Genomic DNA, 24,641 nt, shown 5'->3' with positions numbered 1-24,641 from the left:
ATTAGTACAGGTGTCGGAAGTTATGGGGAGAAGGCAGGAGAATGGGGTTAGGAGCGAGAGATAGATCAGCCATGATTGAATGGTGGAGTAGACTTGATGGGCTGAATGGCCTATTTCTGCTTCTATCACAAGACCTTATGATGCTGGTGCTAGCCTACACTCTGGGGACAATTTACAATTTTGCAGAGTCAATTAACCTGCAAACCTGTATGTCTGGAATGTGGGAGGAAACTGGAGCACCTGGAGAAAACCCATGCGATCACAGGGAGAACGCACAAACAAACAAGCACAGTCAGCTCGGACCCGATGGATCGAACAACCTGTTTCCATTCTGCATCTCTGACTCTGAGTGGACACTTCATTTGAGGGAAATTTGATCAGTGGTTAAAACTTGCCTTTTAAAAAACGTGTAAACTCATGACTAAATGTCAATGCAGAATGAAGAAATTAATTAAATTTGAAGGACGGCTTTCAGGTGAGGGAGCTTGTTAAACATGGGATCATCAGATGGAATAAAAAGGAATGTTCTTGAGGTGTATACACATAGCAAAAGAATATAACTCTGAGACGACAGGAGATATTTGAATCATTCAATGTTCTCCTCAATGTTGCTTCCCAGACTGTGGTGTTTGGTCTTAATGCTTAATGTCCAAGACCATTGTTGTCTATCTTCAGTGTAAACCAGCATCTGCAGTTCCTTCCTACACTATTGTCATAGTCGTACAGTGTGGACTTGCTCACGCCTGGATGGAGAAGTGGTTGGCAGCAGGAAACAAAGAGTAGGTCCCTTTCATAATGGCAGGCAGTGAGTAGTGGGGTACCGCCACGCTCGGTGCTGGGACCGCAGCTATTTACAATATAATCAATGATTTGGATGAAGGGATTCAAAGTAACATTAGCAAATTTGCAGATGACACAAAGCTGGGTGGCAGTGTGAACTGTGAAGAGGATGCTATGATAATGCAGGGTGACTTGGACAGGTTGGGGGAGTGGGCAGATGCATGGCAGATGAAGTTTAATGCGGATAAATGTGAGGTTATCCACTTTGGTAGCAAAAACAGGAAGGCAGATTACTATCTAAATGGCATCAAGGTGGGAAAAGGGGAAGTACAATGGGATCTGGGGGTTCTTGTACATCAGTCTATGAAAGTAAGCATGCAGGTACAGCAGGCAGTGAAGAAAGCAAAAATGGCATGTTGGCTTTTATACCAAGAGGAATGAAATATAGGAGCAAAGAGGTCCTTGTGCAGTTGTACAGGGCCCTAATGAGGCCACACCTGGAGTATTGTGTGCAGTTTTGGTCCCCTAATTTGAGGAAGGACATTCTTGCTATTGAGGGAGTGCAACGTAGGTTTACAAGGTTAATTCCCGGGATGGCGGGACTGCCATATGCTGAGAGAATGGAGAAGCTGGGCTTGTACACTCTGGAGTTTAGAAGGATGAGAGGGGATCTCATTGAAACATAAGATTATTAAGGGCTTGGACACACTAGAGGCAGGAAACATGTTCCCAATGTTGGGGGAGTCCAGAACCAGGGGCCACAGCTTAAGAATAAGGAGTAAGCCATTTAGAACGGGGACGAGGAAACACTTTTTCTCACAGAGAGTGAAATTCTCTGCCTCAGAGGGCAGTGGAGGCAGGTTCTCTGGATGCTTTCAAGAGAGCAAGATAGGGCTCTTAAAAATAGCGGAGTCAGGGGGTATGGGGGGAAGGCAGGAACGGGGTACTGATTGTGGATGATCAGCCATGATCACATTGAAGGGCCAAATAGAAAAATAGAAAATAGGTACAGGAGTAGGCCATTCGCCCTTCGAGCCTGCACCGCCATTCAATATGATCATGGCTGATCATCCAACTCAGTATCCTGTACCTGCCTTCTCTCCATACCCCCTGATCCCTTTAGCCACAAGGGCCACATCTAACTCCCTCTTAAATATAGCCAATGAACTGGCCTCAACTACCCTCTGTGGCAGAGAGTTCCAGAGATTCACCACTCTCTGTGTGAAAAATGTTTTTCTCATCTCGGTCCTAAAAGATTTCCCCCTTATCCTTAAACTGTGACCCCTTGTTCTGGACTCCCCAACATAGGGAAATGGCCTGCTCCTACACCTAATGCACCTACTCACAGAATACACTGCTTGAGTTGAAGGGGGCGGGGAATTGGGAAACAAATGTAACGTGTTAGTAGTGTATGGTCCGATGTTTGTAACACTTTAACCTTTGGTTTGAGAATGGAAGGTACACTCAGTCTCCAAGTTAAAAGTACAAATGGAAAATAACTTGAAACAAAAGTCAAAATAAACCTCCTGTAGACCCTCCGGAGCCAGCACACTGGTATTGGTATTATAGAATACAAATTCTTTGCCACAGAAGGCTGTGGAGGCCAAGTCAGTGGATATTTTTAAGGCAGAGATAAATAGATTTTTGATTAGTACAGGTGTTGGAAGTTATGGGGAGAAGGCAGGAGAATGGGGTTAGGAGGGAGAGATAGATCAGCCATGAATGCATGGAGGAGTAGACTTGATGCGTTGAATGGCTTAATTCTGTTCCTATCACATGACCTTATCATACCTTGATATATATCCTCAATATGTTACATATTAAAGTCACTAAGATGCATGTTGTTAAGTTCATAACCAATGGTTTTCAAAATGATGGCTGGAGTACAGTTTTCATTTGCTGATTTTGTGTAAAATGCTTGCCAGCAGAAAAACATTGTTATCACGAGACACTGGAGTCCCGCGGAGTTTTTATAACACAAGAAAGGGACGTCAAAAACAAAGGTGCTGGAAATCCCTGAGCTAAACACATTGTGATTTGTTTGACTAATTTATTTATTCAGCATAGCTGTATTTCAAATTTGAAAACCCATCAAATCCACACAGTGTACATCACATCGCTGTATTCTAATAATGTGACAGAATGCAGTTTGATTTATTTATGCATTTTTAGTTGAATTTGTAGTGATTTGGAAAGCTTTAATTTAGCTTGTAAAATATACCTGCAAAACACATCAGATCTAATTGCCTCTAATTGTGGTTTTCTTTAGATAGAGATTATTTCCAAATATAACAGGCATGCTAACACTTGAAATACTTATGCATCTTTTCCTCTCAATGCAAGTTCCAGGTTCATTTTTATTTAAATTTTCCTCTTTCCTTAGAGTTTGCAGTTGGACCTTATTTGCTACTTTTAACCAATGAAGGGAGGAAGAGTTGACAGTTGTAACAATGGACAGTTTTCTGCATATCTACTTTATTTTTTCAAGAATTAATGACCAGACAAACATATTGTCTGCATTTATTGCAGAATAAACATCCTTAATTTGATAAGAAAAATATGAATGACTTTTATGGTATGTTACTACTGTGTCACTTATTTAAAGCTCTCCTCAAAGGAAGGTGAAATGAACTGCTGTTGTGGCTTTTTCATTAAAGTAATATCTCTCTGTTTCCCTTTTTTTAATCCTGAAAGATGGCAATCCTACATTTACGAGACAGACTGTTCCGTGCCCAGGGTGAACATGCAGCAGGGCAAGAATCGGCTTCTTTATCACACGGGAAGCATCAAGCTCCAAGAGGCAGAGCAAGTTCTGGTCATTCACTTTACATGGGGAAACCACAACATGCGGCATCCACACAGCAGTACTACCCACAGGTCAGACCACGTCTGTCTCTTTTACCCAACCTTTGATATGGTGTGGAACCTTTATGATTTTTAAAAGCAAATTAAATAGGAGTCTTCAAGTTGAATTTCTCTTTGTGGAATTTCCTTGTGAGAATTACGCAGCAGGTTTAACAAAATGTTCAGGAGTAATATATGAGCAAAGCTAAGTGTCCATGTTCTGCAATATCTTGTTATATGATATAAATTTAGGTTATAATATATTTTGAACTGAATTCAATATTGTTACGTCACTCCTATCAATGATAGTCCTGATGTCATAGAAGACTCCAGTTACAAAGCTAGAAGGATGGAGGAGCAGTTTGAAAGGACAATTATTATGAAGTAGGACTTAAAATAAATCTGGTGAAGCTCAGCGGGAATGATACTGATTGCACACATCTTAGATTATGATGGGAATAGTGACTTTAATTACAAGTCACAGAGATTTCATTGAATTTTCAGAAAACTGGATGGGTACCAACTTAACATCTTGTTCATAAGATGGGAATGAAGATCGGGTAACTGTAGGTCAATAAGGCTATTGTGAGTGGTTTAATATCTGGAGGACATTTTTCAAAGTAAAGGAGTATTCACCTTGAAAGATATGGATTAGTTAAGGATGGATTGTAAATGACAGGCTTGTTCGACAAATTTCATAGATTTTTGAAGAAACATGCACTGGATTGATAAAGTAAATCTGTATTAATTTTGAGAAAACCTTTTTAAAAGACTGCAAGAACTTCAATCAAGCTTAGACATTTAATTATTAATAAGCTTGACAGACAGCTGGAATTGAACAGATGAATATTGAGAGGGAGAATAAAAGATATACATGACTGTTACACTGCAAAAACTGTAGAAAATTGTAGGGTGCTTAATGTGTGCAGAGGTTTCAAATTAAAAATAAAAAATAATCTGGGATGTTGGATTTAATAAATGGGGCATACAATATAATAGTAATCCTAAACTCCTGTGAACCACCCATTTGGCCACTGTGAGAATAAAAACTTAGCAACTAAAATTATTTTGTACTGATGCAATAAGTTTCTTAAATGGATGGTGAGTTAATCATCGCGCAAAGGGAAAGCAATAGAAGGCCAGATTGACATTTGATATTGGTTCAGACTGGAACCACCAGTACAGCTATTGAATCTGAAGTAAATGTCATAGGTGATAGGAGTAGAATTAGGCCATTCGGCCCATCAATCATGGACCTACTCTGCCATTCAATCATGGTGCATCTATCTCTCCCTCCCATTCTCCTGCCTTCTCCCCATAACTTCTGACACCTTTAATGAAGCAACCCAAACTTTGGAGCATGCAATGTGGGACATGGAGCCAGCTGATGGATGTGCGGGATTGCAGCTGTCTGTTTGCTCTGCTGCAGCGAGATCAAGCACAGGGCCCAGTCTTGCTGGGATTCCAAGCATTGACATACATTGCAATGGAGATTGCATGGCAAAGGGTGGTGAATCTGTGGAATTCTATGCATTCGGACCCAGGTTAGTTGGATAGTTAGGACTATCCATTCCAGAATGATTTGGATGAAGGATCCTAAATAAATTAACTTCTATTTTCTCTTGCATCGTCTTCACTATTATTACAAGCTCCCAAGGTGCAAAGAGTTGTCTTTTTACCCTCTCTAACCCAGGTCACCAGTTATGTGCCCCTGGGAACCCCTGTCACTTGGATTGTAAGTGGGTGCAGCATCAGACAAGCATCAGTGAAACCAATGTGCGGTCCCCTTGGTCCCTTGCCCAGAGTGGGGCAAATTCATCCATTGGTATGCTGTTAGGCTGAACTCTGCACTCCAACCTTTCACCTCCAGCAACTCGAGTGCAAAATAGTAACATTTTGTCCAAGGCCGCCTCCTCATACTGTGATCAGCTAGTTCCTGAGGGAGATTGATTCATTCTTTTATTTTGTATAAAAATGTGTCAAACACTGGATTTATAGAAGGATTGATGTACATAAATGAAAAACAAATAGTTGAATAACAGAGGAATGGCTACCCAAGGGAATTGTGAGATTACAATGGCCTAATGGTGATGACTTGTTTCCTCCATATGAAAGCTCAGTTACTATGTGAATTCTCTTCATGTCTGCTTTTGCCATGGATCTCCCTGTTGTTGCTGTCTGCCACCGATTCTTTTATCTTCGCAAAGAACTCGGCATCATCATTTATCATCTGATTATTTCAATAACCAAGCCTTGATTGGTATTGAATATCTCAAAAACGATTATAAGAGACTGTTGACGATTTAGTAGCTTTGTTCATCATCATAGTGCAGAGGTGAACATCTGGAGTTCAGCGGAGCAGATAAATATGAAGCTGCTTTCTGAACATGTCTCAACATTTGCCATTGCTGGTGCTGGGAATAGATTCATTACTAACTTCCAAAAGGGCAGGGCATCAATAGTTGAAGGGGAAATGTTTGCAAGGATGTAGAGAAAGGAGTGGAGAATGAAACTAATTGGATCGCTCTTTCAACAAGCTATCACAAGGGGCCAAATTGTCTGTCTATGTGTGTTGTTATGTTTAATCATTTGACTAATAGTCCATAGAGCACGTCTTACTGCTATGTGATAGATATACATAGCAGTGCAACTGGCATAGAAGGCACTGAAAAATAATCTGCAGATGTTAGAAAAACTCAGCAGGTCAGGCAGCATCTGTGAAGAGATTCAGGTCTGAAACCATTTTGATCACTCTGTTTTTTTTTCCACAAATATAGCCTGAACTGTGGAGTGTTTCAACATTTTCTATTCTTAATGTGCATAGAATACATGATTCAAACTAGGAACTCATTTAACATTAGAATTATCTTTGCAATAGTATTATAATTCCCATTGTTCCCAATGTTGGGCCAGTCCAGAACCAGGGGCCACAGTCTTAAAATAAAGGAGAAGCCATTTAAGACTGAGGTGAGAAAAAACTTTTTCACCCAGAGAGTTGTGAATTTGTGGAATTCCCTGCCACACAGGGCAGTGGAGGCCAAATCACCGGATGGATTTAAGAGAGAGTTAGATAGAGCTCTAGGGGCTAGTGGAATCAAGGGATACGGGGAGAAGGCAGGCACGGGTTATTGATTGGGGATGATCAGCCATGCTGGCTCGAAGGGCCGAATGGCCTCCTCCTGCACCTATTTTCTATGTTTCTGTAATTAGTTAAACATAATGCTTTAATTCATCAACAGCTAGGATGCAAGGAGTGTTATGGATCAGGATGACTGAACAAATCACAACATACTAAATGTATCTGTTAATACAAAGAATCATTGTTTATCTGATAAATGAGGCAAGAAAATTGAAAAGCAATAGCAAATGTGGATGTTTAACCAACAATGTTAACATTATAAACATGGCTTAAAGATTGTGGCATAAAACATAGAACAGTGCAGCACAGAAACATTCTCTGGGCCCACAGTGGCTGTGCCGAACATGATGCTAATTCAATATCCTCTGCCTACACTTGATCCATATCCCTCCATTCCCTGCAAAAGCCTCTTAAATGCCACTATCGTATCTGCCTCCACCACCACTCCAGGCAGCATGTTCTTGGCACCCACCACTCTCTGTGTAAATATTTTTTTTAAACCTGCACGTCTCCTTTAAACTTTGTCCCTTCAACATAGAGCAATGCCCTTTAGACTTTGACATTTCCACCCTGGAAAAATGTTCTGACTATCCTATCTATGCCGCTCACAATTTTATACACTTCAGGTAAATTAGGTTAATTTAGACAAGTTATATGATATATGTAAGAATTTTATTTCCATTGTGAAAACTAAGATTGTTCAGACGTGAATTAAGATATAACGCCTCCTCGCTGTGATTTCCTGAGGGTGCAGTTTAGTGTTTGTTCCAGGGAGTTTGCAAGTGATGAGGGAGTTTTTCACCCCCAAGGGGAAATGCTGTCATTTTGTTTTTTATTGCCTTGAATCTTCATTTTTATTTGATAATTTGTTTTTTAGAAATCCCATGTTGTTTTGGTGTCATGTTGTTCAGGCCACCAGGGTGCTGACTGAGCAGATAGATTGTTAGGTTAGCAGCGAACTGCAGTTATTTTCTCAGGCTGCCACAAGCTATGATGTTACTACAATCTCTGGTTAAAATCTTTGTAAAAAAACAATCAGAAAGTTTATGTCTGATTTTAGCTTAGAGATGTACATTGCCATTGCAATGATAGGTACTGTACATACTGTGTTTTCCTGTTTTCACTGTAACTAATTTGCTCTCATTAAATAGAGAGCGGGTGATCATGAAACAAAATGAACAAATTAAAATAGTTCATACACTCATTAGAAATATCAATGTCTTAACCATAATAGTGTTGCTTAAAATACGTGTTTTGATTAAATTTAGTTGAAACTTTTCCAAGCATTTGTTCTTCTCATCCATTACTGTTCTGTAACCTTCACTTTCAAAGTAATTTCAGACCACACCCAAGAAAGAGACCAAATATGCAGTAATCTTGGCAGTCTCAGTGTTTGGCCCTGGACTTTGTCTTTCAATAATCACAGTGCTTTTTCTGTGGTCCAATTGTAATTCATTATGTGAAGAACACTTGAGACATTTTGGTTGTACTCTAAGGCTATATATAATTGCCAATATTTAATTGATTCCCCTATCCCAGCATGCTACCAATAGAAGCATGAATAACCCACTTGAATATTGCTGTGTTCTCATTTGAAGACTTAGTCATTTCTAAGAATTCTAATACATTGTTCTCTTCAGAGGTTGATTATTGATAACGTACAGTCTGCACATTTTTGACTTCAGGCTTATTGAATTAAGAATAATATTGATTCATGATATATAATATTATGCCTATCTGTCAAGCAGTAACATTTCATAGCAATAACAGTGAATTTCACCAGGAAGCTGTTTGGTAGTGTTCTGTGTTGGTCACCCTGCGATAGGAAGGATGTTGTAAAGCTGGAAAGGGTGCAGAGAAGATTTACAAGGATTTGCCAGGGAACCACAGAATTGTATATTTTCTTGTGGAGAACTTGCATTTCCAATGTAGGTGCAGATCCTCTTATTTTGGACTGTGACAGCTCCAATTATGCCTTTCCTATCCATGTATCTGTCCGAATAACTTTTAAATGTTGTTACAGTTACGGCATGAACTATCTTCTCTGGCAGCTCGTTCCATAGACCACCAATGTCTGAGCAAAAAAAGTTGCCTCTCGGGTTCCCATTAAATCTTTCCCCTCTCACCTTAAACCTATGTCTTCTGGTTTTTGATTCCCCAACTCTGGGTAAAAGACTGCATCGACCCTATCTATTCCCCATTGCCTTATTCTGGGTTAAAGGACCCTGTGTATTCATCCAATCTTTTCCCCTTATATCTTGCACACCTCTATAAGATCAGCCCTCCGCCTGCTGCACTCCAGGAATAAAGTCTTAACTTGCCCAACCTCTCCTTAAAGCTCGGGCCCTCGAGACCAGGTAAATCCTTGTAAATCTTCTCTGCACCCTTTCCAGCTTTACAACATCCTATAGCAGGGTGACCATTACTGAGCACAATACTGCAAATGCGGCCTCACGAATGTGTGGTAGAACTGTAATATAACATCCCAACTTCTATACCCAGTGCCCTAATTTATGAAGCCAATGTACCGAAAAGTAAAACTCCATTAGCACATTTGCCCAGCTGATCAAGATCCTGCTGTATTTTTTGATAACTATGTACATTACCACCCACTTTAGTGTTATATCCAGACTAATCATGTCTTGTACATTCTCATCCAAATCGTTGATATAAGCCACCTACAGCAATGGGCCCACCACCGAACCCTGAGGAGCACCATTAGCCGCAGGCCTCCAGTCCAAAAAAAAAATCTTTCACCATCATCCTCTGCTTCCTTCTATAAAGCCAATTCTCTGTCCAGTTAGCTAACTCTCCCTGGATCCCATGCGATCTAACCTTTCAGAGCAGTCTTGCTGAAGTCCATATAGACAATGTATACAGCTTTGTCATAGTCAACCTTTTTAGTTAATAACCTTCATCCCTTTTTTATTTCTCATCTCCACCCATATAGCCTCACAGGACGAACCATCAATAATGTCATCTCAGACTACTGCTGTGATATTCTCCTTCAATGAAGCAATACCCCTCCTCTTATACCCTCACCTCCATCTCTCCTGTAGCACCTGCACCCTGGAACAGTAAGCTGCCAGTCCTGTTCCCTTCTTAGCTATATTTCCATAACGACTACATTGCCTGTCGCACGTACATATTTACATCTTGAGTTCATCTGCCTTATCCTTCAGGCCACTCGAATAGAAATAAATGCAAATTAATCCAACCTTCCTTCCACGCTCCCTGCCGTGCTTCTGCCTGTCTATCCTACTTGTTTTCATCACCATCGAGCCTTTCATCTGCTGCTCATTGTATCTCCATCTGAGTAATGATTTCTTCAGTTTAATATTGAGACTTCCATCCTTGTGATGAAAAATTACAATTTTCCACAGCTGCAGCACACTCAATATCTTTCGGAGAAATGTTAGCAAAACAAAGGAACGTAATATTAAGCCATCGACCTGTGGACAAGTAGCACTTCAGGCCAGATTTGTGACTGGCACCCACCTGTATTAACACTTTCCTTTCTAGATTGTTGGATTCATCCAGTGACTCGGAGAATTTTCTGATTCTTCTCTTCCTGCCGTGTTTTCCCCACCTCAATTTTTTATTTCCTGTGGCCAGAACATAGTCTTTGTGCAAGAATGTGGTGATATTTCAATGGCTATGGAGGAACTCAGCGTGTCATGCAGCAGCTGTGGAGGAAATGGACTGATGACATTTTTGGTCGGGACCCTTCTTTGGACTGTTAATGTGTTTTGAATTGCTTCCACTTCCTTAGCCACCGGATGATGTTTGTTCAATAGATGTTTATATTGCGCTGTTATGTTGACTACATAGCACACGGCTGAAGTACGGCAATAGTTACAGTAATATTTTACACTCTGTCAAAATGCAATAAAGCTTTGCTTGATTTCACTTCCCCTCCCCCCTCCTTGCTAGGGATGTGTTTGTCCGGGCCTGGGAATACTCTGGTACCTTGGAAACCTGTGTAATTCTCCACATATCCTGGGAGATTATTTAGAGCAGAGAATTTACTGCCCTGCTTGATCCAAATCAATATCCATATCTCCCAACAGATTTTCAATCGAGATGTGCTATCTGGACTAAAACTGTGGGCCAGTTTATCTTCGGGTAACTAAGGAGTTCATGACAATTGGTGCTTCCTCTCTTCTGCCCAGTTGAGATCAGCCATTAGGGCGAGAACCAGCATTTGAATCTGAAGCTGTAATTTCCCCAGGCTCCAACTGTCTCACCACTCTGGAAAATGAATACCAGGATAGGGTCCTTGCATTCCTTATCCAATATTACACTTCCTATTCCTTTTTTTAAAATTTTTTATTTATTTATTTTTTGATTAGAAGTAAGTACAATAATGTAGTACATAAGTGCCTAATACATAATGAGATATTACATTTCATGTACAACTTCTTGTTTCAAATTTAACAGAATGGAACAGAAAATGAGACCAAGCAAAGATGGAGAGGAAAAGAGTATCATAAACAGTGATGATAGTGTTAGTTCGTGAGATAGTAAAGAAAGCTCGGAGAAAAGGTAGAAAGAGATGGAAAGGAAAAAAAAAAAGGAAAAAAAATAAATAGAGAAAAAGAAAGGAAATAAAAAGAAAGAGATTGAAAGAGATTTACCTATTTAATATCTTTACCCACCCTTCAACCGGTTCTGAAATGTAATTTTTACGGTTATGTTGCACCATATGCTTGTAAAAAGTCGATAAAAGAAGAATCATTAAGAATTGGTCTGCTTTGCCTGATAGGAGGAGTCTCATTTCTTCAAGATGTAACAACACACTTCCTATTCCTAAGCGCACCAAATAGTAATGAGAATTGGGAATCTTGTCTAACCCTTAGATTTCAAAACTTGGGAAGAGTACTTCAACCAAATGTCCATATTGGTTGTGACCAGATTGGGTCCAATTTTATCTCTGCACTGCACCATATGGAGCATTTAGCTAGGCCACCAGGAATCAAGTCATTTTCTACTCTGTGTGTTTCTTCCCACAGCTTCCTGTTCTTTTCCAATCTCTCTTTACTGGGATATCCTGTGGGTGTCCAATACAGGCTTGCTTTATTAATCACACAGGATGGCGTTGGCAAATGACGTGGAGTTGTAGTGTCATGCAGCACAGAACTGGGTCCTTCAGCCCAGTATCCAATGCCTTGCCTCTTTAATTAACTCTCCAAATACCTCTTAGAGGTTGTGATTGGATCCATCTCTCTTCTGGTTCGTTCCAGATATCAAACGTTCTCTGCAAAACAAATATATTTTCCTTGTGGTCCCCTTAAATTCTTCCTCTCACCGTATGCCAATGTCTCTTTTTATTTGATACTCTACCATGGGAAGAAGTTTCTGACTATCTGCCCTTGGAGTGTTGTGTGGATGTTTGCAGAAGCTTGATTCTACTCTGGGACTCCTGTTGTGTGCCATGGTGTAGTGCATGATGTTTGACCTGCTTGTGTGTCTTCATGACGATATCTGTTATTTTGAATATAATGCATGCAATGCAATATTTTTTAAGCATCTCTAAGATGTAGTCAGTAATGTTGTTTATCTTCAAAATGAAAATGTATTAATAATGCATTGCTCATTTTGGTTTTGTTTGTGCATGTTTCAAAGGAGCTTTTATGCCATCCTTTACTTTTTTTTGTATGCGTCTGTGATTCTTTATTATTTTTTTTCCCATTATTGGTGTCTGTCTCTGTTTGCTCCAGGTTGGACCAGCCCCTACTGTTACATCATGGAGTAATCAAACATCCACTGCCCTCCCCAGCTTTATACCAACCTCTGCATCTAACGCACAGGTACAATGGTGTTAATCTTCTGCTCTCTGAACCAGTGCCTCTTTTCACATCAGAAACCTGGGAAAGAAATCGTCCTCGGTCGGTAGCAATAAACAATGCTTGTGCTGTGCTTCCAAAATTCGACAAAAATTGATTTCAATGGAACCGAGTTTCTTAAGTGGACTAAACTGGAAAGCCACTGCTATATAATAGGCAGAGAAAGCCAGAAACACTTATGAGGTCAGGCAGTGTCCTTGGAAAGAGAAACATAGTTAACTTGTCAGGTTTAAGACCTGAAAACCCATTAGAACAATCAGCAGTCTCATAAGAACCCATATCCTATGTTTAATGCGACCGACCTGAAGGCATTTCTCTCTCATCATGTTTAATTCAATTAGCTTTAGAATAGAATAGAATAGAATAGAATGCATTTATTGTCATTCAAACCTAGGTTTGAACAAAATATAATTTCTACAGTTTTTTACATTACAAAACAATCCAAGACCCACAGTTTACATAAACATCCATCACAGTGAGTCTCCAACATCTCCTCACTGTGATGGAAGGCAAAGTCTTTATCACAGGGAAGAGATTTAAAACGGTTTCCCCCACATATACACAACTATAAAAAAATAATAAAAACTAACTCAAGACATACATGAAACAAGACAAAAATAAAAAAAGACAGACGACTGTAGTCGAGCCGCTGCCGTTAGGCGCCGCCACTCCCACTGATTCACCTGCTGATTAAGCTTTGGGTCTGGCTTACTGCTATCTTGTCTGAATTTTATTTTTTTAAATTTGAAATGGGGATGGGGGGGGGGGGGGGGGGGGGGGGTGGCGGCGGGCAAAGGAAATCTGGACATCTGATTTTTGTACCAGGAGTCACATACATGCAGTTAGATTTAATTCCATACAGAAGTTTCCTACATCAGGCATTCCAGAAATCTCTTTGTCTTTATGGAGTTCACTGGCCACAAAGAGTGGAACAATGAGAGTACTTAACATCGATTGTTCTCTCTACTTTTGGGACTCTTCGTTATTGTAACTTAGTTCAATGTAGCTTTTACAGGTGGGTGAGTTAGTGGTTAAGGAGAGCATTGGGGGTTTCAAGAAATCGCATGATTTGCCATGACGGGTGTTTAGCAATGTGTTTGCAAGACTGCTGGAGAAAATGTAATGAAAAGATCCTTTGCTGAGGTATGAGAAAAACGCAGTTGCTACTGCGTTGTATTCGCTTCATTAAAGCTTCATTTATAGCTTATAGTCTGAAAAAGGGTTTCGGCCTGAAACATTGCCTATCTCCTTCGCTCCATAGATGCTGCTGCACCCGCTGAGTTTCTCCAGCATATTTGTGTACCAAAGGTTTATAGCTGTTTTGTTGAACTTGATTACTGAGGAAACTGTTAGTTGCACTAAAGATATCGCAGGCCCCTTTATTGACTATTGTTGGCAGAACTCAAAACGCAGGACATCTTCAGATATGCTTGCACTTTTCTGCAACATAAAATAAATGCTTCACAGCCGTGAACAGATAGAAAATTTATCTTTTGCCGGTTGTTCTGAACTAGATGCAAAGAGATCCAGTCTCTCAAACTCATGCGTTCCAAGTCGATCACAGATTTTAACAAAGCACAAAAAAGGTTCTATTCTAAATGTTGTTAATTTAATTTAATAACAAAAATGTTACTTTTAAGGGAGAATTGAGTGCACACTGTTAGAATTATCGCTGCCTACACTTCTAGCTTCAGTTTGATTTGCTATGCAGAAAACAAAAAGATGGATGTTGAAGAAGGCAAATGGGATGCCAGCTCAGCTCTTCAGTTTGACTTTGGGCATTTCCGCATTCAGGAATGAAATTTGATGGAGAGCTCTACTCTCAAATATTATCCGTGATGCAGAAATGTCAGAATTTAATTCAACTTTTAACCTAGGACATTGGCTCGAGTTGATCTATTGCAATTGTGAAAAAGAAGATTGAGTTCTAAATGTACAATTTATATTTAGACATTTCGTGATGATCGTGGAGAAATGTTGCAAACTAAATATATCCTATGCTTTCCCAGCAGAAGTGATGCTTGTAGAATTTGCAAAAGTAAAAGACTGTTTGTCAGTGAAAGTTCCCCTGTAACTTGCTTTCTTTCCCATGACTGATCACAGAGGTGTACAAAATTATGAGGGGCAGAGAGAGGGTGAATGCACACAGTCTTATTCACGGTCTTAGGGAATCAAGAACTAAAAGACATAAGTTTAATGTGAGAGGGAAATATTTAACAGGAACCTGTGGCAATTTTTCATACAGAGCATGGTGGGTATATGGAACGAGCTGCTAGGAGAAATGGCTGAGGCAGGTAAAATAACAATTAAGAGACTTTTGGACAGGTAAGTGGGTAGGAAAGGTTCAGAGGAATACGAGTTAAATACAGGCGAGTGGGACTAGCGTAAATGGCCATCTTGGTCAACATGGATGAGATGGGCCTGTTTCTGTGCTGTACAACTCTATGACTATAGACCAATAATTATAGTTCTTTCGCATAATGACTTTTGTTTTCTTTAAAACATTGGGCCATAAAACTAAAAATGACTATCATTACAACAGTAACATGAATAAAATGGCAATTAGGTTTTCAGTAAGAACATTAAAAATACAACGTCTTAAAAGAATTGGCTGTTTCACTGATTTCTATCTACTTGCTATTGTGTTTACTTTGATCTTTTGTCTTACCTTTGGACCCTCAATTTCAGTGCTCTTGGTTCAGTGGTTTTCCGCACGATCCCTTGGCTTTGTTACCTTGCTTCACTTTCGCAAATTGTTCTTGTTCTATTTTCCATACTGCCTTTGCTTCCTCTGCTGTCAAATCTTTCTTCCTTTTCTTATTTATTATTTGTATCTCCTGCAGCTGTTTGAGACATTCTTGCAACAAGAGTCGGTTTCATAAAAGTTGGTTATTTTAAAGTTTGTACTTCATTGCAGACATATACATACTCAGTATTTGAATGGAATTACTCAGAGGGCTAACCCACATCTTGGTTCCATGCAACAATCTCTGTCATCTACATGTTTTAAAATGTTATTGTTTGTATTATACCTTTGTATTAAACAGCTTCCTGCCACAGGCTGTGAGGCTGCTAAACAGTCACTCCACCTGATTCTGCTGCTTTGCACTGACAAGTTAATAACTCTGGCACTGGCCACTCAAATCAGCTGCCCTGGACATTTTAATGATGATTGTTTTTACTGTATTTTAATGTTGCTGTTTTACCTGCTTTTAACTATTTATACTGTTTCATCAGGGACTGGATTGTTTTTACTGTCATTATGTGTGAAGTGTTTAAATGCGATGCTCTGGTATTCCCTGGGAAACGTCTTCTCATTTTGCACTGTACAATTGTTGCTTTGCAAGATGACAATAAAGGTTGATTGATTGATTTATCCTTGAAATTAGAAGGATGAGAGGAAATCTTGTAGAAACATATAAAATTGTTAAAGGATTTGGGACAGGCTAGATGCAAGAAAAATGATCCTGATGTTGGGTGAGTCCAGAACCAGGGGTCACAGTTTAAGAATAAAGGGTAGGCCATTTAGAACTGAGATGAGGAAAACCTTTTCACCCAGAGAGTTGTGAATCTGTGGAATTATCTGCCGCAGAAGGCAGTGGAGGCCAATTCACTGGATGTTTTCACGAGGGAGTTATATTTAGCTCTTGGGGTTAAAGGAATGAAGGGATATGGGGAAAAAGCAGGAACGGGGTACTGATTTTAGATGATCAGCCATGATCATATTGAATGGCGGTGCTGGCTCGAAGGGCTGAATGTCCTACTCCTGCATCTATTCTTCTCTGTTCTAAGTTCTATCCTTTTTATGGATGGGTGGATATCGTATCAAAGTTGGGCATTGAGTTTGGTTCCATACATTCAATTGCTGTTGTGTTCATTCCTCAGGATGAAGTCCCCCCACCGCCAGGTTTTGCTTTGCAGGCAATTCCAAATCCTGCTGGGCAGCTGCAGTCACAAGGCTCACCATCCACTGCATATAATGCCTATTCTCAAGTCGGGTCACGTCAGACGTTCCCTCCAAGTAAGTGTAAAGGAGCCACACTGTCTCCTATGAGTCATTCTCAAGCAATCTTGTGACCCTTGAATTCATTTGTAATCCATTGGAGATATCCACTGACTGTTGCTGCACTTTAAATATATTTGTATAGTTGAGATTGTAATGGTGCAGCATGTAGATTTGATCGATCCTAGGCTAGCAATAGCTGTGGGCAGTAACATTTGTAAAGATAGAGTCTGGTCGGCTGTTCAACAACGCAAGGTTTTAACAATCAGATTTATTTCAGGAAAAATATTGTATCGTAAAATATTGAATCATTTGCTTGATGATATCCTCCGTATTCCCATTTTTGCAGTTCCATTTCAATATAGCTAATTTCTACTGAACAGTGCAAGTGTGATAAATGCCAGGCATTCTGCATTCTATCATTCACCACTTCTTGTACATTGTGTCTCAATGTCTATATCCCAATGCTCTGGTTATTTGGGGTGAGCGCAAGTGACAGATTGAACTTGCAGCACATCTTTAACCTTAAATCTCTAATAAGAGTTCCAAGAATTTGAGAAGAATTATCCATTCTTGTCGGAGTTACAACATGGTCAGTGTTGTCCGATGGAAAATCCAACGCTAACTTCATTGTTCAGACCAGTGAAGAGTATAGAGGTTGCCACACATGCTATAGTTGAGGTGAGTACTGTGAAGCACTTACCTTAAATGAGGGAAACACAATCAGAGGTTTGTTCAGGGTCAATGAGATGAAGTAGAAACGCTGTTGTAAACGTATTGAGCTGAGTGACCGCCTTCTGTGCTGCATATATTGTTGTAATTAAACCAAGATTGGATGGTTGGAGTGAAGCAAGCTGTAGGTTATCGGGATTGCAAGCTGATTGACATGCAACGAGGTGAACCGTGCTGCCTGACTCTCTCCACTGCTCCTCATCTTCCACATCTTGGATCCACAGCAATGATTTTTAGCAGAGCTACAGGTAGCTACAGTACAACTTTACTGTCCCACAGTTTGGCATCTGGCTGTTTTCAGTGCGACCTTCAAGCTCATCAGGAAACTGCTTCTCTCGGTCATTTTGAACTCCTCAGGGTCCTCTTCCCCCATCTCCCACTGGCCATTTAACACACCCCCGCCCGGCCCTGTTTCCTGCCTAGCCTTTGAACGCATTGGGTTCTGTGTCCATGCTGCCTTTAACCTAACTAGGTTACTCCCATACTCCCTTTAAACTGGCCAGAGAAAGGTCATAAGGTATAGGAGTAGAATTAGGCCACTCGGATCATCAATTCTATTTCGCCATTCAATCATGGCTGATCTATCTCTCCTAACCCCATTCTCCTGCCTTCTCCCCACCTGTACTCATCAAGAATCCGAATGGGGGAGCATGAAGCAACAATTAATGCAAAATAATTTAATTGAACGCTTCACCTGGCAATAGATAATTAATAAAGACAATGTGCTGGCGTAACTCAGTGGGTCAGGCAGCATCCCTGAAGAACATAGATGGGTGACGTTTCATGTCGGGACCCTTCTTCAGTCTGATGAAGGATCCTGACCCAAAAGGTTACCCATCCATGATTCCACAAAGATGTTACCTCACCTGCTGAGTTACTCCAACACTTTGCCTTTTTTTTGTAAACTAGCATTTGCACTTCACGGTTTCCACCAGAGAAAATGAAACGTAGTTAGCACCTTTTCAATTGCAAATGTGAGTAATCTCCCTTAAGCAAACACTAGATGGCAGACTGAGTGATTCAGTAATAAGTGTATCCAGCTCCAGCTTGCAAGGAGTTCAATTCATTAAGATGAATCTCCACAGTCACCTTGATGTCAAGGGCAGCGAGCTTGTAGTTCCGGTTGCAGAAGGTGGGAGAATTCAGCACAATCATTCTTATTGAATCATACCCATTCTGTTCAACATTGAGGGTTGGGCGGGAGAATTTCCCCTTGAACAACGTGAGTGAATGTCGTGCCTGGCTGGGAATCCCCCTTCCCCCTTCCCCCTTCCCCCTTCCAGCAGCTTGAGCTCTCTGCTCGTTCCCCCATTCATGCTCCTTCCCAAGGAGGATGCCTTGGTTGCACCCCTGCTTGAGGACAGCCGACCGTTGAAACTAGCAAAGGGCCTTTTGAAACCCCCTCATTGATCTTTTTGCAACAGACGAAGAAAGCATCAAACACTTGCATAAACATAGTGTTAACCAGCAACATGGGATTGTAACATGGGATTGACCGTTTTAAAATTGGGAGGGTGCTTTGTCCTTCCCACTGCTGTGTTGAGTTTAGTTTTAGTTTAAGAGATGCATCGAGGAATCGGGCTCTTCGGCCCATCGAGTCCATGACAACCATCGATCACCCATTCACACTAATTCAATGTTATCCCATTTTCTTATCCACTCTTTACTCACCCATTCCCTACTCATTCCACTCATCCACTCTCTACTCATCCACTCTCTACTCATCCACTCTCTACTCATCCACTCCCTACTCACCCACTCCCTACTCACCCATTCCCTACTCACCCATTCCCTACTCACTCATTCCCTACTCATCCACTCCCTACTCACCCACTCTCTACTCATCCACTCTCTACTCATCCACTCTCTACTCATCCACTCCCTACTCATCCACTCCCTACTCATCCACTCCCTACTCATCCACTCCCTACACACTAGGCACAACTTACATTGGCCAATTAACCTACAAGCCCGCACGTCTTTGGAATGTAGGAGGAAATCTGAGCACCCAGCGGAAATCCACATGGTCGCAGGGAGAACATGCAAACTCCACACAGTCAGCACCCGAGGTTAGAATCGAACCCGAGTCTCTGGTGCTGTGAGGCAACATCTCTACCAACTGCAAGGAATTTTGGCTGAAGCACTGAGCTCCAGCTTTCGCTGCACATGGAAGCTAACGTCCATTGCAATGTGGTGTTTGCTGTAACTCATCTCTCAAGTCATCCATATTCTACATAGTCCATCACACATACCAGACACCCCACCATTGACTCCATCTAAACTTCACACTGCCTTGGAAAAGCTATCAACATAATCAGACTTGTCCCACCCCAGTCATTCCTCCTCCTCCCTGCTTCTGTCGGGCAGGAGATATAGAAAGTGTGCACCACCAGATTCGGGTATGGCTTCTTCCCCTCTGTTATCAGGTTTCTGAATGGCACATCCATTAGCTAGGGTGCAGTCTGATTCACCTCCATCTCATTGCGAACATTGGACTGTGTCTCTGGAACCGGTACGCCACATTACTGAGAACTATATTCTGCACTCTGCATCTTCCTCTTTGCTCTTCCTATTGTGCTTATAGAAACATAGAAATTAGGTGCAGGAGTAGGCCATTCGGCCCTTCGAGCCTGCACCGCCATTCAATATGATCATGGCTGATCATCCAACTCAGTATCCCGTACCTGCCTTCTTGATACTTATCAAGTCTTATACTTGAGTTTGATTGGATAGCATGCAAAACAAAGTTGTTCACTGTATCTTGGTACACAAGACAAAATAAATCTAAACCTACTACTGAGAGGGCAGCTGTGTGTGCCAACAATTTCAACCCCTTGCTGGTAGCGTTTTGCTTATATACTTTAATACAAAGATTGTAATGAAACCATAGAGTGAATCTAGTTCTCTCTTTTGACCTGATATTTTAATAGAAAGATAGCGTAGTTAATCATTCTTTCTTGTTTACTAAAGTGGTAATTTTGTTCCGTAGCTCATCAACCACAGCAGTACCCTCACGGAGCAGGGGGTCCAACGTATTATCAACCTACTGCACCTCCAGCCCCTTCTTCCTACCCACCTGCATATTTGCAATCTGCCCCTTCTCACTCTCTGCCTTCGTCTGTGGCTTCTCAGTACCCGGGACAGCCGCAGCTTTCCCCTGCAACGTCTGGGCCTGCCTCTGCTCTTCCTCCTCTCCCCGGAGCATCCTACCAGCATGGCGGACCTGGAGCTCCGGCATCGTCAGTGGCCTACCCTCCCTCAGCGGGACCACCAGGTACCTTAACTGCAAGTGTCGATCTGCCTGCCTCACAAAGAACAGATCTGCTGCTGTTTGCATGTCAATTCTCTTTCTTAGTGTAAACGCATTTTTGTCTTAACATTAAGTGACTGCTGGTTGAGATGCAGGAGGACAATTGCGCACGTCCTCCATGGAGGCAGCAGCATCTTGCTGTCCATTGCTTTCGATGTCAGGACCATTTTAAAATGACGCTGCCGTATTTGGCTGGCAATTTTATTCATTCACGGACAAAGATGTGTTGCATCATAACATATCCTTGTGCATGGGAAAATGGTGCATGGCTCTTCCCTGTAAAAAGCACATCTACCTTTGCATGAAGGTAGTGCTTAATTTAAAGGTAAGGTTGTATGCATGTAAGACAAGTTGTAATACCTTAGAAGAGTGAGCAAAATGTTACCTTTCTCTTGCACGCAGTCTTGAGTTACTCATTCAGACTAACGGGTTTTGCATTTACCCACTGCTGCATGGAGTAAGAGTCTTAGTCAAAATTCCATCAACTAACTTCTCTCTACTCCTGCATGTTACTTCAGCAGTGAAAACATGCGCTTAGTTAGATTTTCACCAACGCTAGGATAAATACTGGCAGCTACTTGGTCCTTCCAATCCATTGCATCCCTTTTGTCACCTTCAACAGTTCCAAAGCTTCAACCATAATTCCTCATTGTTCCTCCATATCTTTCTTTCTATTTTCATCTCCATTTTACATTAATTTGGCATCACAGCCTTTCTGACCAACACGCGCCACATCTTCACACCCCCTTCTAGGAATTTGTTTGAAACTACCTTAACTCTAGATGCTGAATTCTCCCACTGGACACAGAATTATTCCTTCTTTAAAGGCCGAGTTTCTTCATTATTTTAAACTTGTTAATCAGTTCACCTTGGATTATGGCAGCACCGATCTCTCAGAGTTAGAAATTCGTAGACTTGTTCTTAATCTGTCGATTTAAGATTATTGTTAACCGCAATATCAATGTTGGCACTCCAGCCAAATGATGAGCAGAGTTTCACAACAGGAGGTATAATCTTCAAAGGTAAAAGATCACTGCATTATTTTGATTAACTTAATATTTTGCTGAGATATATTGGTTGACAGCATTTCATCAATGTGAAGCAACTTGGAAAGCCCTAATGTTGAAAAGCTGTCACACTTCCTCTAATTCTTGAAGGCTTTTACATCTGGGGATTGTAGCACAAGGTTACTCGGTCATTCAGCATAATGAGCATTTTCATTGCCAGCTACCAAGTCATTTGTGCGACCAGATTTTCTTGAAATGTGGTATTATTCCAAATGGGGCCTGACAGTTCCTTATTGAAGCATTATTTCTTGAGACCATTTAAGATATTGCCCAGCACCCCATTAATCTTTTTGGTAATGGCTTACTTGCCTGAGCAAGTGTTTAATTGCATTGGGACGTAGGCACCTAAACCCATGCATTTGTCTCTTAAACTATGGTACGTTTCCATTTACAATGTCCTTCCCTGCTGTGCATTTAGAATTCACCACCTCATTTTGGTACATAAAAATCCACTTTTGACAGTGAGTTTGTTTAATCCATGTCCATTTGGAAAATATATAAACTTTTGCTGACTATTTAGGTTACTTTGAATACAGATTAGGAGGTCATTGGGCTACTCTTTCGTGGGTGCATCATTTTAACCTAAGATAGTAGTGGAGAACATTTCTCCCAAATTCAGATTCATGTTCACGTGCTTGGTATTGATATCTGGGATGTGCCCATTAGCACATGAGAGGCGGCACAGTGGTGGAGCAGTAGAGTGGCTGCCTTAACAGCGCCAGATACCAGGGTTTAATCCTGGCTATGGGTGCTGTCTGTATGGAGTTTGTATGTCCTCCCAGTGACTGCGTGGGTTTTCCCCGAGCACTCTGGTTTCCTTCCACATTCCAAAGACGTACAGATTTGTTGGTTAACAGGCTTTGTTAAAATTGTAAATTGTCTCATAGGATGGTGCTTGTGCACAGTGATCGATGGTCGCCGTGGACTCAGTGGGCCGAAGGGCCAGTTTCTATGCTGTATCTGTAAACTAAAGTAAACTAGGCAACCATTTCCATCTAGTTGAGAAAGCAGATAGATCCCAAGGCTAACATCTCATCAGAAGCACTGTTGCAACAGTGAACAATTCTGGAAATTACTTAATAAACACAGGTCTGAAGTTTAACTTTATCTTCCTATGATATTTATCTATCAAAGAAACGTGTTAATGGTCCCTGAAGCACGCAGTGCTTTTTACTTTAATTGTTTCCTGAAGTAACCTGAAAAATAACGGACACGTTTTATACAGTTGAGTTTGTGAAAGGCACCATAGTATTAGCTGATGAATTTGGGAAAACTCTTCTTTATTCAAAAATTGGTTAGAATGTGGGTGTTAATGCCATCTGGACCAGCCAAGGTCAATATTACAACTACTCTTAAGATTGGGTAGATAAGCATAAAAGATGGAGAAACAGAAAATACTCTTGTTGGTTGGAACAAGTAGGGCAGAGAAGATTCATTTACAGCAAAATGTTGGCTGTACCCAATCCTCTTGAATTTTTTCTTTGTTATTGGTCAATGTTGGCCTTCTTCCCAACCCACGTAACTTTAAGTAAATCTCCGAGCCAGCAAAAAATTATACTGCGGAACTTTTCAAAATGTTTTCTGAAGCATTGTGTTTTTCACATGTTATAAATTGCCTTCTACCATTCAAGATTCAAGATACATTTAATTGTCACATGTGCCAGATGGCACAGTGAAATGAAATTCCCATACAGCCATACAATAAAAAAAATTGTATGGATTAGTTAGATATGAGTGATGGAACATAAAACACACTGGCATGACCCAATCAGCAAATGCTTCTCCTATTTGTTCTCTCAGCTCATCAAGTTATTGTCTCTCAACTCATCCTTTAAATGAATTATACATCACCACAATAACAAGTTTGATCCCGGAGGATGTTACTTTTACTAGATTTGTTTTTCTTTTATACATGCAAAGTCATTATTTGAATGTGACTTGACCTTGTACCTTAAGGAAATAGATGTTTTATTTCTATTGAGAGCAAGTTAATTATTAACTCTTGCTAATCTAAAGATAAAAGTTTGGGAAAGCAGAATAATTACTTCCATTTAATAGGTTTGGGATAACATCAATGTAAACCATTAAAAATAAAGAAAGAAAGAGTCATATAGCACAGAAACAGGCCTTTAGTCCAACTTGTACATACCCACCAAGATGCTCCATCAAAGCTTGTTCCATTTGGCCCATATCACAACCTTTTGTATCACACCCATCACTCTCTGTGTGAAAATGTTGCCCCTCAGATTCTATTAAATATTTCCCCTCTCAGCTTAAAACTAGATCCTCTGGTTCATGATTCCCCACCGCTGCTAAAGACTGTGGGCATTCACCCTATCAATTCACAAGTTATAGCAGTAAAATTAGGCCATTCGGCCCATCGAATCTACTCCGCCATTCAATCATAGCTGATCTCTGCCTCCTAATCCCATTTTCCTGCCTTCTCCCCATAACCCTCGACACCCATTCTAATCAAGAATTTGTCTATCTCTGCCTGAAAAATATCTACTGACTTAGCCTCCAAGGTCCTCTGTGTCAATGAGTTCCACGGATTAACTACCATCTGACTAAAGAAATTCCTCCTCACCTTTCTAAAAGGGCACCCTTTAATTCTGAGACTATGACTTCTGGTCCTAGACTCTTCCACCAGTGGAAACATTCTTTCCACATCCACTCTATCTATGCCTTTCATTAGTCTGTAAGTTTCAATAAGGTCCCCCTCATGATTTTATGCATCTCTGTAAGATCACTTCTCGGCCTCCTGCACTCCAAGGTATAAAATCCTAACCTGCACAACCTCAGGCCTTGAAGTCTTGGTAATATCCTCATAAATTTTCCCTGTACTGTTTCCAGTTTGAGAAACAAAACTAAACACAATACAGGTCCACCACCGATTTTCCGGCACCCTTGCTTCCAGAGC

General features: G+C 40.8%; 1 protein-coding gene across 8 annotated transcripts in view; it reads left to right on the top strand.

Moving 5' to 3' along the window:
- sec31a (SEC31 homolog A, COPII coat complex component) overlaps window positions 1-24,641 on the top strand; it is a 95,660-nt gene that overhangs the window by 52,946 nt on the left and 18,073 nt on the right. For 6 of the 8 annotated variants that reach the window (XM_055639344.1, XM_055639336.1, XM_055639305.1 and 3 more), the window contains 4 exons: window positions 3,475-3,657; window positions 12,484-12,573; window positions 16,495-16,630; window positions 20,334-20,618. In XM_055639344.1, the coding sequence (XP_055495319.1) occupies window positions 3,475-3,657; window positions 12,484-12,573; window positions 16,495-16,630; window positions 20,334-20,618 (694 nt within the window). The remainder of the gene's footprint in view (window positions 1-3,474; window positions 3,658-12,483; window positions 12,574-16,494; window positions 16,631-20,333; window positions 20,619-24,641) is intronic. The other 2 variants (XM_055639354.1, XM_055639363.1) reach the window with 2 other exon arrangements.

This window comes from Leucoraja erinacea, chromosome 1 (genome assembly GCF_028641065.1).
Source record: "Leucoraja erinacea ecotype New England chromosome 1, Leri_hhj_1, whole genome shotgun sequence".
Taxonomy (NCBI): Eukaryota; Metazoa; Chordata; class Chondrichthyes; order Rajiformes; family Rajidae; genus Leucoraja; species Leucoraja erinaceus.
The sequence above is the reverse complement of the archived record's forward strand: the minus strand, read 5'-3'. Positions and strand labels throughout refer to the sequence as shown.